This window comes from Podarcis liolepis (genome assembly GCF_965112155.1).
Source record: "Podarcis liolepis genome assembly, chromosome: 2".
In the NCBI taxonomy this organism is placed as follows: Eukaryota; Metazoa; Chordata; class Lepidosauria; order Squamata; family Lacertidae; genus Podarcis; species Podarcis liolepis.
The window spans coordinates 100,880,693-100,896,346 of NC_139555.1; the positions used below are offsets into that span (position 1 = coordinate 100,880,693).

Here is a 15,654-nt window from a genome sequence, read left to right on the forward strand (position 1 = left end):
ACACAAAGATCACTAGATCTTACTACCAAAAAGCTCTTTGCAGTAATCTGGTCTGGCATCCTGCGAAGCAGAAGTAACCAGAAAACAACTTTCAAAAGAGCTCTAGCCCCATCTTGCCGGTAAAGGTGCCTATCCCATGTGGATTAGTGGAGGACGAGAAGGTGCCACCTTTCTTTTTTTTTAAAAAAATCATTTTTATTGCTTTTCCAATAAAAAACATCCAATTAATATATCCAATCATAATACTCTAATTAAAATAAAAAACTAAAATAAAAAAGACCAAATTATAGTCCAAATTATAATTATTAATTTTTCGGAGCTCCCCACGGTCTGGATCTCTGAAGCATATCTCCACATCTCAGTTCTGCCTCTCCTTGTTGTGTCCATATTTTCCACATCTCGATTTTGACGCTTTATAATTCTCCGTCCCTGGGTCTACGATTCTCAATCATGTCAAACATCCATCGAGTACAGCTTTATTAGTATATATTTTTCCAACTGTCTTTTTATCAGTGTAGTTTCCTCTGACTCTATTCCAATCCGGGATGTTGTCCAAGTCTGTTATCTGAAGTTTAATGGCACAGGAACTCCCAATCATTAATTGTCCAAACCTTCCTTTATAGCTTTATTGAATCAGTACCTTCCAAATTAAATTGTTAGGCAAAACTGTTTGCAATATTACAATGTAGATAAGCTGTATTCCATAAATATCACTCATTTGGCGATCGATCAGCCTTTGGAGACCGCACTCTCCCCCCTCCGGGCCCTAGAGGGGGGGCTGCTAGACACCACTTAGCCGAGAAGGGGCCACCTTTCAAAAGCACCCTGTGGCGGTATGCCAAGCATCAAGCCAGACCAGGAAAGCTCTGAACTCTGGAAATACGAAAAGCTCCATTTTGGGCTAGGGTTCTCAGTGGGTCTTGAGGAAAGAGACATATTGGAATCGACACCTCAAATTACAGCATACTTTATATACTGGGCCATGAGGGGCTTCAGTATAAAAACACGAGTACAGTTGTACCTCAGGTTACATGCGCTTCAGGTTACATACGCTTCAAGTTACAGACTCCGCTAACCCAGAAATAGTACCTTGGGTTTGCTTCAGGATGAGAACAGAAATCGTGCTCCGGTGGTGCAGCGGCAGCAGCAGCAGGAGGCCCCATTAGCTAAAGTGGTGCTTCAGGTTAAGAACAGTTTCAGGTTAAGTACGGACCTCCAGAACAAATTAAGTACTTAACCTAAGGTACCACTGTATATCAGAAATGAGCAAAGACCTCCCCTGGCTCTATATGCCAGCCTGCCTTTTTGTCATGCAAAGTCATGACGGTTAGCATTGGATGTCCTGGTCACAGCTGGGGTCAGCTGGAGCTGCTGGCTGTTGCAACGGATGCACCGCAAGCAAGCAGTTCATCTGTTGAGCATGTCTCTGTACTGCTGTTCTGTCCCTAGCTGGTGGGAACATTTTAATTAACACCTACAAGCATAGGATTACTGTAACACAGAAAGCTCATTCATTGATAATAAATTACAAGCTTGCAGCACTTTCTTCTGTAACACTAGGGTGTAATAATGATACAACAGAATATATATTTTCGGGGGGGGGGGCATGTGGAACACATAACAGCAGATCGTGCCTAAGCCAAAGAGACTGTTCTGGTTGGTTTTCCATTTCTCCCTGTAATAATAATAATAATAACAACAACAACAACAACAACAACAATCATCATCATCATCCAGATGCACTGCTCCTGCGAACATCACAAAGTAGTTAGATTTGTTACTTAAATTTAATGACCTGATTTTGGTGATTTGGATTAATCCCACAGAAGTCAAGGAGGCTAAAATCAGCATAGCGAAAGAGCAGAACAGGTTGCATAAATCCAAGAAAACAATTGCTTGCAGTGGGACACATTAAGCCAGCTACTGGTATAGTGGCCCAACAAAGCTCAAATGAATGATGTTGCAGACTGCCCAAAAGAGGTGTGTCAAGTACCTGGCAAGCCAGAATACATGGCTTGCTGGGCCTCTTTTGGCTTGGCAGGGTACAAAAACTAAAGAAGTATTTTACTGGGTGGGGAAAGAAAGTGTCTTAGAAGTTTTTACAGTGGTACCTCGGGTTACATACGCTTCAGGTTACATACGCTTCAGGTTACAGACTCCACTAGCCCAGAAATAGTACCTCGGGTTAAGAACTTTGCTTCAGGATGAGAACAGAAATCGTGCTCCGGCGGCGCAGTGGCAGCAGGAGGCCCCATTAGCTAAAGTGGTGCTTCAGGTTAAGAACAGTTTCAGGTTAAGAACGGACCTCCAGAACGAATTAAGTACATAACCAGAGGTACCACTATACTCTCCTTACCTACACAAATGCATCTTTTTTTTTTCTGGTAGAGAGGCAACAGTGATTAAAGTACACGGACCTAGGCTGCAATTAGTCTGCTCCAACAGGAGATGAAGCTGTAACCTTCGTGTAAAATGCCTCTTGCTGTTTCTCTGTCCTTCTTTGATCAGAGCAGTTTCTTCTCTGACTTCTGGAGAGCAGGTTTCTGCTTAAGCAATGCCCTGTTGCTTGTGGACTTTTGTTGCAGTGATTTAAAAAACGATTTGAAAAATTCAGCTGCACTGATTTTCTCAGCAGCAGTAGCACTTTGCTAACGCTCTCTGTCTCCTACATGCTGCTACAAAGCAGATAAGCTAATTACAGGTGTCATGGGCCCTGAGGGCAGATGGAGTTCAGTCAGCCAAGCAGAGACCTGGCCCTAGGGTGATCTAGAAGTGCAGAGGCGAAGCGACCAGAATAGGTGTCAAATACAGGTGCTCAGTTAACACCAAAACTTCACCTTGGGACAAATGTATACATCTATGCTGCATTTTTTAAAATTAACATCCCCTCCCCAAGTGTAATGTATCAGAGGAATGCAGGAAGCTGATATATATCAGCTTGGACCTTTCATCCATATGGCACACCCTCCAACTGTTCTCTGATGAAAATAGGAATGTCCTATACAACAACAACAACTTTTATACTGGCCCATCTGGCTGGGTTGCCCCAGCCACTCTGGGCGGCTTCCAACATATAGAAAAACGTAATAAAACATTAAACATTTTAAAACTTCTCTATACTGGGCTGCCTTCAGATGGCTTGGGGGCTTGGATAACGCCATACCCTCCAACATTTCTCCGATTAAAATAGGGATGTCCTAAGGAGAAGCGGGACATTCTGGGGTCAAATCAGAAACTGGGACGGCTTCTGTCCATCGGGAAAATAGGGACACTGGGAGGGTCTGATATGGATCCCTGTACTGTCTACTCGGGCTGGCAGCAGCTCTCTGGAAACTCAGGGAGAAGCTCTTTTCCATCACTTGGAGTGGGCAGGACTTCAGATACAGGACACCTTCAGGAGGACTGTTCTTTGTAAAACAGGACACATGGCCAACCCATTTGGAAGAGCGGCTGCCCCACATTAACATGTGGGGAGGGTCCCTGAAATACCTCTTTGGCTGTGTCTCCTTGTCCACAGTAGCTGTGGAATATTAAAGGTGCTGGATGAATGCATCCAATCTGTGAGAGAAGCAGCATGCTCCTGTCCCCTGAATCTCCCATATTATGCATTGATAAGGACTGCTCTTTTCTGCACCTGTAGACTTGCTAGTGAGTGCCTATTAGGTTGTACAGAGAGCTTTCCTCATCCTTTAGCCCACAGGGGCTCATTATGCAACCAGATCTCAGTTCCTCAGGGTTTCCAAGTCAGAAGATTCTGTTTCAGACTGGCTTGAGCTCCAGTGTCTTTCATTTTAAGCCTGGAATAAATATAATTACTTAAAAAAAAAAGATAATCGTAAAAACTGCTGAGAACCATGCCTTACTATTTCAAATGCTACTGTCTCCTTCTTGCACAAGTAGATCAAGGAAGAGTGCTGGTACTTTCGGTTTTCCTTTGCTTGCAAACAACTGGGAAATGCCATTACTGCTGTTCAGTCCCCACACCTGCAGGGGAAAAGCTTCCTGAAGCAATTCTCTTTGGGAATTATTAAAGCAGCTTTCCCGAGGTGGAGGCAAGCCGGTGACTGTATTTCACCTGGCTGCTTCACAAAGGCATTATGCCTCTGAACCCCAGTTGATGGGGGCAAAAATGCAGCTGAGCTCATGTCCAGTCTTCAGGCTTCCTGGTGGCCACTGGGAGAACAGGATGCTAGAGGAGATTGGTCCAGAAGACTCTTCTTATGCATCTTAATTTTCTAGTGTGCTTCTGTGTGTTGCCCGGGGGGGGGGGGGGATTGTTACAGTGTTTCTCATCCAAGTGCTGTTCTGAGACATGAGCTTACTGAGATTACTCATGAATGTTTCAGGTGGGAAACCATTCATCATCTCCGAGGCAAGTAACCCTTAGGCTGAGTCTGGCATTTCCAGCTTGCTTGGTGTTTTGATCTTTTCTGTGTAAATGAACATGGCCGATTCCCCTGCCTCCCACCCTTTGGTTTATAATATGTGAGTAGAACCTGCAACAGAATGGGGGTGCAGAACACCAAACCTCACCACTGCCTCCCTCTCCCCATCCCCAGTAAACAGCAGCAGCATGGGGGATGGGAGGTATTATTATTATTATTATTATTATTATTATTATTATTATTATTATTATTATTTCTATATATTTAATTAATAATAATCTATAGGGATATGGGTGGCGCTGTGGGTTAAACCACAGAACCTAGGGCTTGCCGATCGGAAGTTTGGCAGTTTAAATCCCCGCAACGGGGTGAGCTCCCATTGCTCGGTCCCTGCTCCTGCCAACCTAGCAGTTTGAAAGCACGTCAAAGTGCAAGTAGATAAATAGGTAGCACTCCGGTGGGAAGGTAAACGGCGTTTCCGTGCGCTGCTCTGGTTCACCAGAAGTGGCTTAGTCATGCTGGCCACATGGCCCGGAAGCTGTACGCTGGCTCCCTCGGCTAGTAAAGCGAGATGAGCACTGCAACCCCAGAGTCATCCGTGACTGGACCTAACAGTCAGGGGGCACCTTTACCTTTTAAAATATCTATACTGTCATTCATCCAAGGATCACAGTGTAGTTTCAATATAAAAAACACAAACCATACTAACAAACAAAAGCAATCCCCCCCCCCAGTTTAAAAGGCCATAGATTGTTTAATTAGCCACAGACCTGGGAGAAGAGGAATGTTTTTGCCTGGTGCCAAGAGATACGTAATGAAGGCACCAGGCGAGCCTCCCTGGGGAGAGCATTCCACAAGTGGGGAGCCACCACAGAAAAGGCCCCGTCCTCATGTTGCCACCCTCTGGACCTCTCGTGGAGGGCCTCAGGCATTGATTGCAGGGTCTGGGTTGGTTCATATGGGGAGAGGCATTGCAGTGAGCCCCACTCCTGCTACTGCCTTGACAGACTCATCCTCCCTGAATCATCTCATTCCTTTTTATCTCCTCTGAGCAAGTAGACACCGCTATGTCTTGTGACAGTCTTTCTTCCAGGGCGTTAGATCCTGTTAGCAACAGTAGATGAGCCATGCCCCACCAGCACTCTTCTGCAGGCTCCTTTTGTTTATGATTCTCTTGATTTGCTGTTGTTTCTTTTAATAGGTGACAATAGATATCAGAGAAGAGAATGACGAAGCCCCCCTATGCACACCCCTTACCTATAGAGCAACAGTGCTTGACAGTACCTCCCCAGGAACAAATATAAACAGCTTTCGGCTTACCTGCCACGATAGAGACTCTGCTGATACTTCAATGCGGTTTGAGATTGTTTTCGGTAAAAGTTCTTGCATCACGAAATGTCTCCTTACGGTTTTTGATGTGGAACAACACTTTCCAAACCTCGTTGGGCTTAGCTAGGGTTGCAGTCTCCACCCTAACCACCAAACGGAGAGGCTCTGTTCTTTGAAGAGCTGTGCGCGAGTCATGCAGGAATGCAATAAGTGAAACCTTTTCTGGCATGGATATGTGGTGGTGGGAGAAGAAACATCATTTGTTGATTTCTGGGTTATGGATGGTTAAGGGCATAGGTTCTCGGGCCTCATAAACTCATGGCTTTCCTCAAAGAATCCCGGAAACTGTAGTTCACCCTTCACAGAGCTACAGCTCCCAGCACCATTTAAGAAACTACAGTTCCCAGGATTCTTGCTGGGTGCGGGAGTCGTGCTTTAAATGTTTGGTGTGTACACAGGATTAGTTCCATGAAATTGTAGTACACTGTAATGCCTCTCAGGCCATCGTAACCACTGACACTCTCAAGAGGGAAGAACAATTCCCTGCCCCTGCAAGCCTAGTTTGTACCTTTGTTTGACATCTGCTTTTCAAATGTGCATCTTTTATGAATATTCATTTTAAAAGGAACCATTATTATCATCATTCTTAAAATCAATGCTTTACTGAATTTTGCATATTTCAAAAGAGAAAGCATATATATATACAGATAAAAGAAAATAATTAAAAGGTACTATTATTGCCATTAGTGATACCACTAAAAGTGCATTCATTGTAAGCCTTTTTGTATAAAAATACACCCGAGATAAGATAAAATTTAGAGGCATTTAGAGGCATTCTAATCTCTCTTTCTGTTCTTCACACAAAGGAAATGGTGGTAACCATTTTGGTTTTGACCCATTTCGAGGGTCCAGTTCACCGCGACTGATTGTGAAAAGCCCTTTCAACTTTGAAGATAGAATGGACATGCAGACCCAGTATCATCTTGTGGTTCACATTATAGATGACAACTTGTACAATAACTCTGTTTCCAAAGCTATGACAGGAACAGTCCTGATAGATGTTTCTGTGGTTAGAACCAGGACTCCTCCTCCAACAACGCCATATTTTGATGTAAGTAGTACTTTGTGTTTAGCAAAGACCAAGTGAAACAAACTGGTGTCCAGTGGGAAAAATGCTACCCATTGGTGAGAAACCTATGGCTGTCTCGTCCTCTTTGGCAATCACTTCTAGCCGAGAAAGATTGTCTTCCATAAACACAGTTTTAACAGTGAGTCCGTAAGTGACTGTGGAGGCCAGTTCTGGATCCACATGTCCTTCCACAGTGGGGAGATAGGTTTCCGGGTGGGATGTTGATCACAGTGAGGGTTTGCCAAATGTGCCTTCCTCTTAGCACGTTTCTCCCTTGCGTCCTGAGTTCGAGTGTCTTCAAAGTTCATGACACCTTTGGCAAAGGCTGTTCTCCAACTGGAGCACTTGCAGGCCAGTGTTTATACTACATTTTTAAAAAAAAAAAAAATTCCCTTGAGACAGTTTTTAAACCTCTTTTGTTGACCACCAGCATTATGCTTTTCATTTTCATGCTTCTTTGAAGTCTCTCAGCCCTACTCACCTCACAGAGTGTTTGTTGTAGGGGAGGAAGGGAAAGGAGAATGTTAGCCGCTTTGAGACTCCTTAAAGGGAGTGAAAGGCGGGATATCAAATCCAAACTCTTCCCTTCTTCTTCTTCTTCTTCTTCTTCTTCTTCTTCTTCTTCTTCTTCTTCTTCATCATTTCTAAGTTCAGATTAGAGTAGTTTGCTTTGGAAGATGATAATCAGGCATCTGAACAACATGATCAGTCAAACAGAGTTGCTGTTGAAGAATTGTTGCTTTGACACTGGTAATCTTTGCTTCTTCCAGTACATTGGCATTAGTTCGCCTATCTTCCTGAGTGATATGTATTTTTTTTCGGAGACACCTTTGATGGAATCTTTTGAGTAGTTGGAGATGGTGTTTATAAGTGGTCCATGTTTCATAAACATACAGTATCATCCAACTCAATGGTGTAACGTTGGAAAGTGTCAATCACTTATACCTGGGCAGTTATCTTTCCCAAGGGCCAATATTGATGCCAAAATCCAGCATCACCTGTGAGTGCAGCTTTCTCCCGATTGAAGTGCAGAGTGTTTGAGGACCGGGACATTTGCAAGGAAACCAAAATGCTTGCTTACAAAGCTATTGTACTACCAGCCTGTGACTGTACAAATACTGTTAGACTACAAAATCCCATCATTCCTGACCACTGGCCCTGCTGGCTGGGGCTTATAGGAGCTGTAGTTCAAGAACATCTATGGAGTCATAGGTTCCTCATCCTTATTTTTGAGTAAGGGTGAATTGCAAGTGGCCCCTGAACATTGCAACTCAACTAACTTACCCAGGACTCAGCTACACTCAGTCAGTTATATCGTTGTAACTCCATTGTAAAGATGTGGCACCAGATGGCGCTGTAGAGCACAAAATTTATCTATGTGATTCTACATAGGTTTTTTTTTCCTTTTGTTATAACGATCTAATTTATGACTTAATTATAGCATTTTCACCCCCGTGTGTAGATCCAGCCCCAAAGTCCGTTTATTAAAATGAATGGCCATGACTAACTTAGGTCCATTAATTTCAATGGATCTACTCTGAGTAAAAACTACTCAAATCCAACCCCCTGCCTTCCCGTAGTACTTTTCTTTGAATTACTGATATTAGAAATCCAAAAAAGAAAAGGCCTGGGTCTTATTGTTCAGAAGACTGAATTAGTTACAGAAGATGCTGTTAACAAACTTTCTTTCCCTGGGGTGGGGGGCTACATGGGGGAAGTGAAGGATATGTTTGTTTTAAAATAGCAAGTCAAACTCTTTCTGCTTTTGCCTGTTAAAGCAATCCCTGCCTGGCAAGTGCAGGTGTGGAGAACAACTCAAATTGACTCTTCCCTCTTATTAAAAGTCAGGAGGCTGTTCAGAGCCACTCAATATCCTGGCTGTCAGCCACACTTGCGGCTTTGTTCACCGAATGCAACAGAGAGCCCACAGCAAGATGACTATAGCGGAGATGGAGGGGGACACTTTTGCCACAGCTTCAGACAGGCTGCCAAATCTCATGAAAGGACAGCCTTGAATACTTCTGTTTATTTGGTTGCTAACTTGAGCATAAAATTAAAAAGGAATGTATTCCTTAATTGGTTAAAAGCAAAATGTAGAAATCCCAGAGGGGGATTAGCTGCAGAATGACCAAATTGGATGTAACCTCCTTGAGTTTTCAGCCCTTTGGGAGTTGTCAATTTTAGCAAGGTTTGGCATAATGGCTTTGAACAAACTTTGTTAAAGTTCTTTATCAAACAACATTCAGGACTAGTGAATTCCAAGAGGACTCCCCCAACCCACCCGCCCACCTGAAATCATTTAGCAGCTGCCCAGACTTTCAGTCTGGTCCCTGACTCTACCTTTCCCCCAATATTCCTTTTTGTGGCCTTGCTGGCTATGCCACAATAGGAAGGCACAACTCTCATAGCTGCACATGTTAGGTACACCCCTCCGCCTATCTATAAAGGCTAGGGGTGGAGGAGAAAGCTCATCCTGTTTCTATGCAAATCTGGCTAATTCACATTTCCTGAACCGATACATGAACCAAAAGGCAGCTATCCTTCAGAATTTGTGCTTCTCCAAATATTGTAGTGCAGAAAATGCAAAGATAAATGCTTACATTTTGAAAAGCGCAGACAAAAAAAATGTATATATAAGTCAAAATAACACAAAAATATCATTGTACTAGGGGAAATCAGGCACAAAAATGTGTTTTCCTGTGAACTTAAAAATAATAATTTCGAAGCGATGAAGGAATGGGGGCAAACTCAATTTAAGATTTGGGGGGGGGGGGAATGAGATATTCGAAGAAGCCAAAAATGACATATCCATCCATCCCTAGTGAAGGCTGCACTAGGCCAGTGGACTGGGGGAGTTTGCTCATGCAATCAGTAAGTGCTCTTAATTCTGTATACCTTATCTGTAGGCTTGGGATGTGAGCTGGGGGAGTGAGGCAGAAAAAAATAAATCTGTACAGCACAACAACAACAACAACAACAACAACAACAACAATTATTATTATTTAGACCCTGCCCATCTGGCTGGATTTCCCCAGCCACTCTGGGTGGCTACCAACCAAATATTAAAAACACAATACAGCATTAAACATTAAAAACTTCCCTAGACAGGGCTGCCTTCAGATGTCTTTTAAAAGTAAGATAGTTGTTTATTTCCTTGGCATCTGATGGGAGGGCATTCCACAGGGTAGGCACCAGTACCGTGAAGGCCCTCAGTCTGGTTCCCTGTAACCTCACTTCTCGCAGGCTGAATGATGGTGGTGGAGATGCTCCTTCAGGTATACAGGACCAAGGCCGTTTAGGGCTTTAAAAGTCAGCACCAACACTTTGAATTGTGCATCAACAACAATGCCTTCATTTCTGCAGTGTCTTTATATACACATTTTATTGCATGTTCCTCATGACTTGAAATCCCATTCTTGGGGTAGATTATCCTATTTAAACACTCCTGACATGTCATTTTTGTGTTCTGAATAGTTTCCCACCCCCAGGCACATTCTTTTAGTTAGTCTTAATCACACTTCCCCAGAGCCATCCTACAGTGTCTTGTGTTGTTGTTGAGATTTAGCTTGGATTTCCCATGCACTGCATCAAAACTAAAATGGTTTCAGAGATTCCTCTCTCTCTCTCTCTCTCTCTCTCTCTCTCTCTCTCTCTCTCTCTCTCTCCCCCTCTCCCTCTCCCTCTCCCTCCCTCCCCATACAGCCAAAGAAAGGTCTGACCATTGTATACACATCAGTCAACACATTCCATTCTGATAATTGGTATGTTCCATTTATCTTCACACTGGCCGCAATTATGGCTGTTGGATTGCTTGCTTGGTGGTTTTTTCTGATATGGAGATATGGCGGGTGTAAGGAAGCATGTCTGAAACAGCGGACCAAAACTCCCAGGGAAATAAAAAGGTATGTCTTTTGACATAAAGGCCAGAATCCAAATAATTAAATTCTGTGGAAACCTGTGAAGGACAGGAAGATTGTGCATACAATTAGAGTTGGGATCCTTTGTGGCAGTTCTGTTTTCTATGGAAAAACGGGGGGCGGGGGGGGGGAGGTCTTTAATACCAGTCTCATAACCTCCCTTGTTGTGCTACCATTTCCCACCTCAGACAGACTTCCATAAGCCAATCTGGTAAGTTGATTCAAGGACCTGAACTTTCAGTTGCCAGTGAAAATAAATGCTGGGTCACATTTTGATCCACCTGCTGCAAGCATCTGCGAGAATTGATGCCTTATGTTCTATATACATGGAAGTAAAAGTATTTGCAATATGCCTTACTCCTATTAAATGTCTTTCTGTTACAGAATAAAGAAATATAGTTTAGGTAAGTCCTTCTGTGGAACTATGAATACTGTTGCTATAATGTTTTTTTTGTTATATCCATATAATGGATAATATGTGTGTCTGTGTTCATTGATTTTATTCCCATAAGTAAAATGACTTTTATTGTTGATACAGGAACCCAGAAAGAAAACATGGAAGTGATAACAGTAAGTAGTATTGTGACACTGGTTGAAAAATGACACAACCGGTAAAGAATTTTATTATGAAAGTTCACAATAATTAAATAAGTATACCCATTTTTGCTATGAGGTCAAAGTCCAGTTGAATTTGACTATGGGGTGCAACACTCATCTCAGCTTTCAGGCCAAGTGAGCCGGCGTTTGTCTGCAGACAGCTTTTCTGGGTCATGTGGCCAGCACGACTAAGCCGCTTCTGGCGTAAGAGACGCCATGATGAGTGCCAGAGCATACAGAAATGCCATTTACATTTCCACCGCAGTGCTACCTATTTATCTACTTGCACTGGTGTGCTTTTGAACTGCTAGGTTGGCAGGATCTGGGACAGAGCAACACAAGCTCACCCCATTGCACAGATTTGCACTGTTGACCTTAAGATCAGCAAGCCCAAGAGGCTCAGTGGTTTAGATCACATCGCCACCCGTGTCCCAGTAAAGAAAATATATATACAGTGGTACCTCGGGTTACATACGCTTCAGGTTACATATGCTTCAGGTTACAGATTCCGCTAACCCAGAAATATTACCTCGGGTTAAGAAATTTGCTTCAGGATGAGAACAGAAATTGTGCTCCGGTGGCGTGGCGGTGGGGGGAGGCCCCATTAGCTAAAATGGTGCTTCAGGTTAAGAACAGTTTCAGGTTAAGAACGGACCTCTGGAACGAAGTAAGTACTTAACCCGAGGTACCACTGTAGAAAGAGCCATCACTTCCATTAAAGCAAACGTGGAAAGTCTGCATCAGCCCCAGGCAGCATGGCCTATGGTTGACTTTTATGAGAGTAGTAGCAAAACAACATCTGAGGAGCTAAATAAGCAACTATTCCCCCTCCCTTTGAGTTCCCCACCCAAAAGTCTGGTATCAGGCTGTTGCAAATCAGCAGTGGGTGTGTCCAGCATCTTCCTCCAGGGATGGTCCAGCATCTCTCCTCTTCCTTCAGTGGAAATCAGCATCAAGGAAAAGAAGGGTGCTGGTTCAAAACTTTTACCTGCTTTGCAGTTGGTCTGGCTGCTGCTTCTCTCCTGCTGCAGCTGCTGGTGAGGTACTGATGTTAATGGAAACCAAGTCATTTCTTAATTATGATGTTTATGAAACTTGACTGCTATTGTTTTCACTTCAGGAAACCTCCACTTATGAAACTGTATTCAACGGAGAAGCCAAAGATCCAGGTAATATATCCTCCCTAGGAGGAATGTGGGGAGCATTCACACGACACACTGACACACTAGCGTGTCGCGACACACAGTTTGGAAAGCTCTGGTATAAGGAAACACACTAGCACAGAGAGATCCAGCCTGTATAGCAAATCTGTTTCCTTTTCCAGAGTTCAACTGTATCAATCTGGTCAGTATTTGAGGAGTAAGATATTTGCAGCAATCATTTACACATGCCTTCTATGGGTTGTATGGAAATACCTTTCACAAAATCCTTTGGCAGTAGATGGTGCCACCAGGCCTCCTGGACCTCACTTATTCGTTTCCTTCAGTACTTCGTATTCAACAGCTACTACCTATGATGACTGTGTTCTTTTCCCACTCTGAATACCAGTTACTGGGAATTACAAAGGAAGGACCCTGCTTGTGGGCTTCTCATAAATAGCTCAGACAGTAGAGCATGGGACTCGTAATCTGAGGGCCATGAGTTCGAGCCCCACGATGTTCAAAAGATTCCTACATTGCAAGGGGTCGGACTGGATAACCCTCATGGTCCCTTCCAACTCTAGGTTTCTATGATTTGGTTGGCCAATGTGAGAACTGGATGCTGGACTACATGGGATTTAGGTTTCATAAAGCAAGACACTTCTGATATTCTTCATCAATATGAAGCAAAATTTTCAGAAATGAAACTAACTTTGCATTCATTCTACTCACAGATAATAATGCAACGTTGCACCATTTTTCTTTTCTTCCTTAGTCACAGGCAATGTCTATCAGTATAACAGCAAGTCAGGAGCAAGAAAGTGGAAGGTCCCTCAAGAACCCATCAGAAACAATCTGGATCTCACAAGCATATCTTCGGTGTCTCAGAGTCTCTCTCCTGAAAAGAACATGCCAATGAAATTCCCTAAAGATCCATAACTTCTTCAGCCTTTAAAGCCAATCATTTAATCATAACTGATCTATTTCTCTTCTAGTCTTCAGCAGGAAGATGGATTTAGTATCAGGGAGTGGGGTTCAGATGGACTTTTGAATATGGATGAAAAGAAACATTTTCAGAATGAAGCCATGTTTGTTTTTGAAGGCTGTTGAGACATGTGCTCTCTCCTTGGAAAGACACCATACAGTACTGTTGTATCACCCTCCATCCCTAAGCAACTGCCGAAAGTAGAGCGAAGCCAGGGAAGCCCACGATACAAGGACACCATGTCATGAGTTTTGTATTATGAAATTATGGTAGGGAACGTTATTAAGCCTGAGGTCCACATTCACTCATGGACAACTTTCCAGGGGGCAGATCCAGAGGCGAAAGTGGTCAGAGCAACTTGTTACACATCTATCTCCTCTACCTAGGCAAACAAGAGGCATTATCAGAGTGCAAGGACTCATTCTGGGCAGGCAAAAAAAACACTCAAATAGGATGTAGGGCTATGTAGGATCTGGTACCACCCCATTTCTATCTCATTCATATAGTGCTAAACCCTGATTTAGTATTATGTGCTCATAGCTAACATCTAGATCTGGCATGAATTTGACTAAGGATGCACATAGTCCAATAGCTCTCCAATATCTCTGCGACCTGATATCCTTTTTCTGGGGATGTTAGAAGTTTATACAACTCCAACTTGTGATCTACCATTGAGCTAAAGCCATTTTCCAGCTGAAAGGCAATTTCTTGATTGTACTACTACTCCTGGTTTTTGTATATCTAATTAGGATCCTCGAAACTTTGAAAAGAGCCTACGTTTTGCTATGATTTCCCTGAGCATCTGAGTGCTTTATAAATCAACAATGTCTAATCCAATAACTCTGATATGAAAATGGCATTTAATCATTTTTTAATTTTTAAAAAAGAAAATTTGATCAATTGCTTTCTTTGTATTGAGGTTTATTAAAAAGAGGAAAAAGAGGAATGGGGAAAACCAATTCCCTTAGAAGTTTAATTTACTTATTACCTATTGATCTGGAGGCCTCTATAGGTTGGATATTGGAGCTGTAAGCAAATGTTTTGACTACATCTCCATAGTGACAGCAGTGACAGCAATCAATTCTAGGTGGCCTTATCTTGGATCATCAATAATGTTGGTTTAAACCATTAACACTTTGCAATTTTTTTGTTTAAAATCTGGACACACTGAAAAGATTGTCAGGATGAACTATCAGGATGCTTGTTGCTGCTCTGAAATATCAACTATGTTTCCTTAGCTAGATAAATTTTTCACATTGGCTCAACCTTTTCCATGGGCTTTAAATTCATCTTGAAATTTGACTGAGGAAGCAATGCTGATCAAAACTAGAGCTGGTGGAAAAGAGTGATTTAACAACAAAAAAAATATATCATGGAACTGAGTCATTACAGAAGGAATAGTTTCATTGAATCACCCACCCCCACCATTTTGTTTCACCAATTCATTCCACTGATTCATCAGTATATTTTATGGGGAGCAACTGCCATTGAACTGAATGGGGTGACATGCTGCTGCTGTTTTTTGTTTTTAAAAAGATGACTAATAGCAGTAGATGGCCCTGAATCCTATTTGGACCATGGTGAAATGAAGATTTTTTAAAACTTAGCTGGAAACCACACCTTCCATCACCTTCCCCTCTGATTATGTGCTTTTATTATGACACTTGGATCCCTGACAAAAGGAATGAAATTAAAAAGAAGAAATTGGATGCCAAAAATTGCAAGGGGGTATATTTCTCTTTTTATTTTCCAGCACAGATTGCTGATGATTTCTCTAGGTGGCTCCATTTAATTTGTTTATCTATATCACATTGTGCTGGTTAAATGAAAACTAAAACCTGTTTGGATCGAACAGGGGAATCCTGATTGGTATCACATACCAAGGCTCTTCAGAATCTGGTTTCTATGCATATCTAGGAAGTTTGGAATTATTAAATTTGCAACTACTGTCTCTTCCCATCACTGAAAAAGACAATATGTGAAGCAGGTAGAGAAACAAGTTAGCAGAATGCACGTGCACTTTTTTTGGAAATTTGCAGCAAATTCACAGGAGCCCATCAATACTACCCTCTGATTTCCTGGGCTTCCTTGAAATGCAATTGTTTTTGGACGAGTGACTCTCAGTGCATCTCATTAGTTAAGGCTGTCCAATAAACGAGGCCTTAATATTCAT

The 15,654-nt window shown here is 42.6% G+C and overlaps 1 protein-coding gene across 1 annotated transcript in view; it reads left to right on the top strand.

Moving 5' to 3' along the window:
- The window catches only part of LOC310701477 (cadherin-related family member 3-like), a 43,909-nt gene extending 28,823 nt beyond the window's left edge, over positions 1–15,086 (top strand). Inside the window, exons 11-17 of the mRNA XM_083492410.1 lie at positions 5,587–5,758; positions 6,581–6,825; positions 10,546–10,745; positions 11,145–11,164; positions 11,299–11,330; positions 12,478–12,526; positions 13,272–15,086. Coding sequence (XP_083348536.1) covers positions 5,587–5,758; positions 6,581–6,825; positions 10,546–10,745; positions 11,145–11,164; positions 11,299–11,330; positions 12,478–12,526; positions 13,272–13,435 — 882 coding nt within the window. The 3' untranslated portion in view covers positions 13,436–15,086. The remainder of the gene's footprint in view (positions 1–5,586; positions 5,759–6,580; positions 6,826–10,545; positions 10,746–11,144; positions 11,165–11,298; positions 11,331–12,477; positions 12,527–13,271) is intronic.
- The last annotated feature ends 568 nt before the right edge of the window (positions 15,087–15,654 follow it).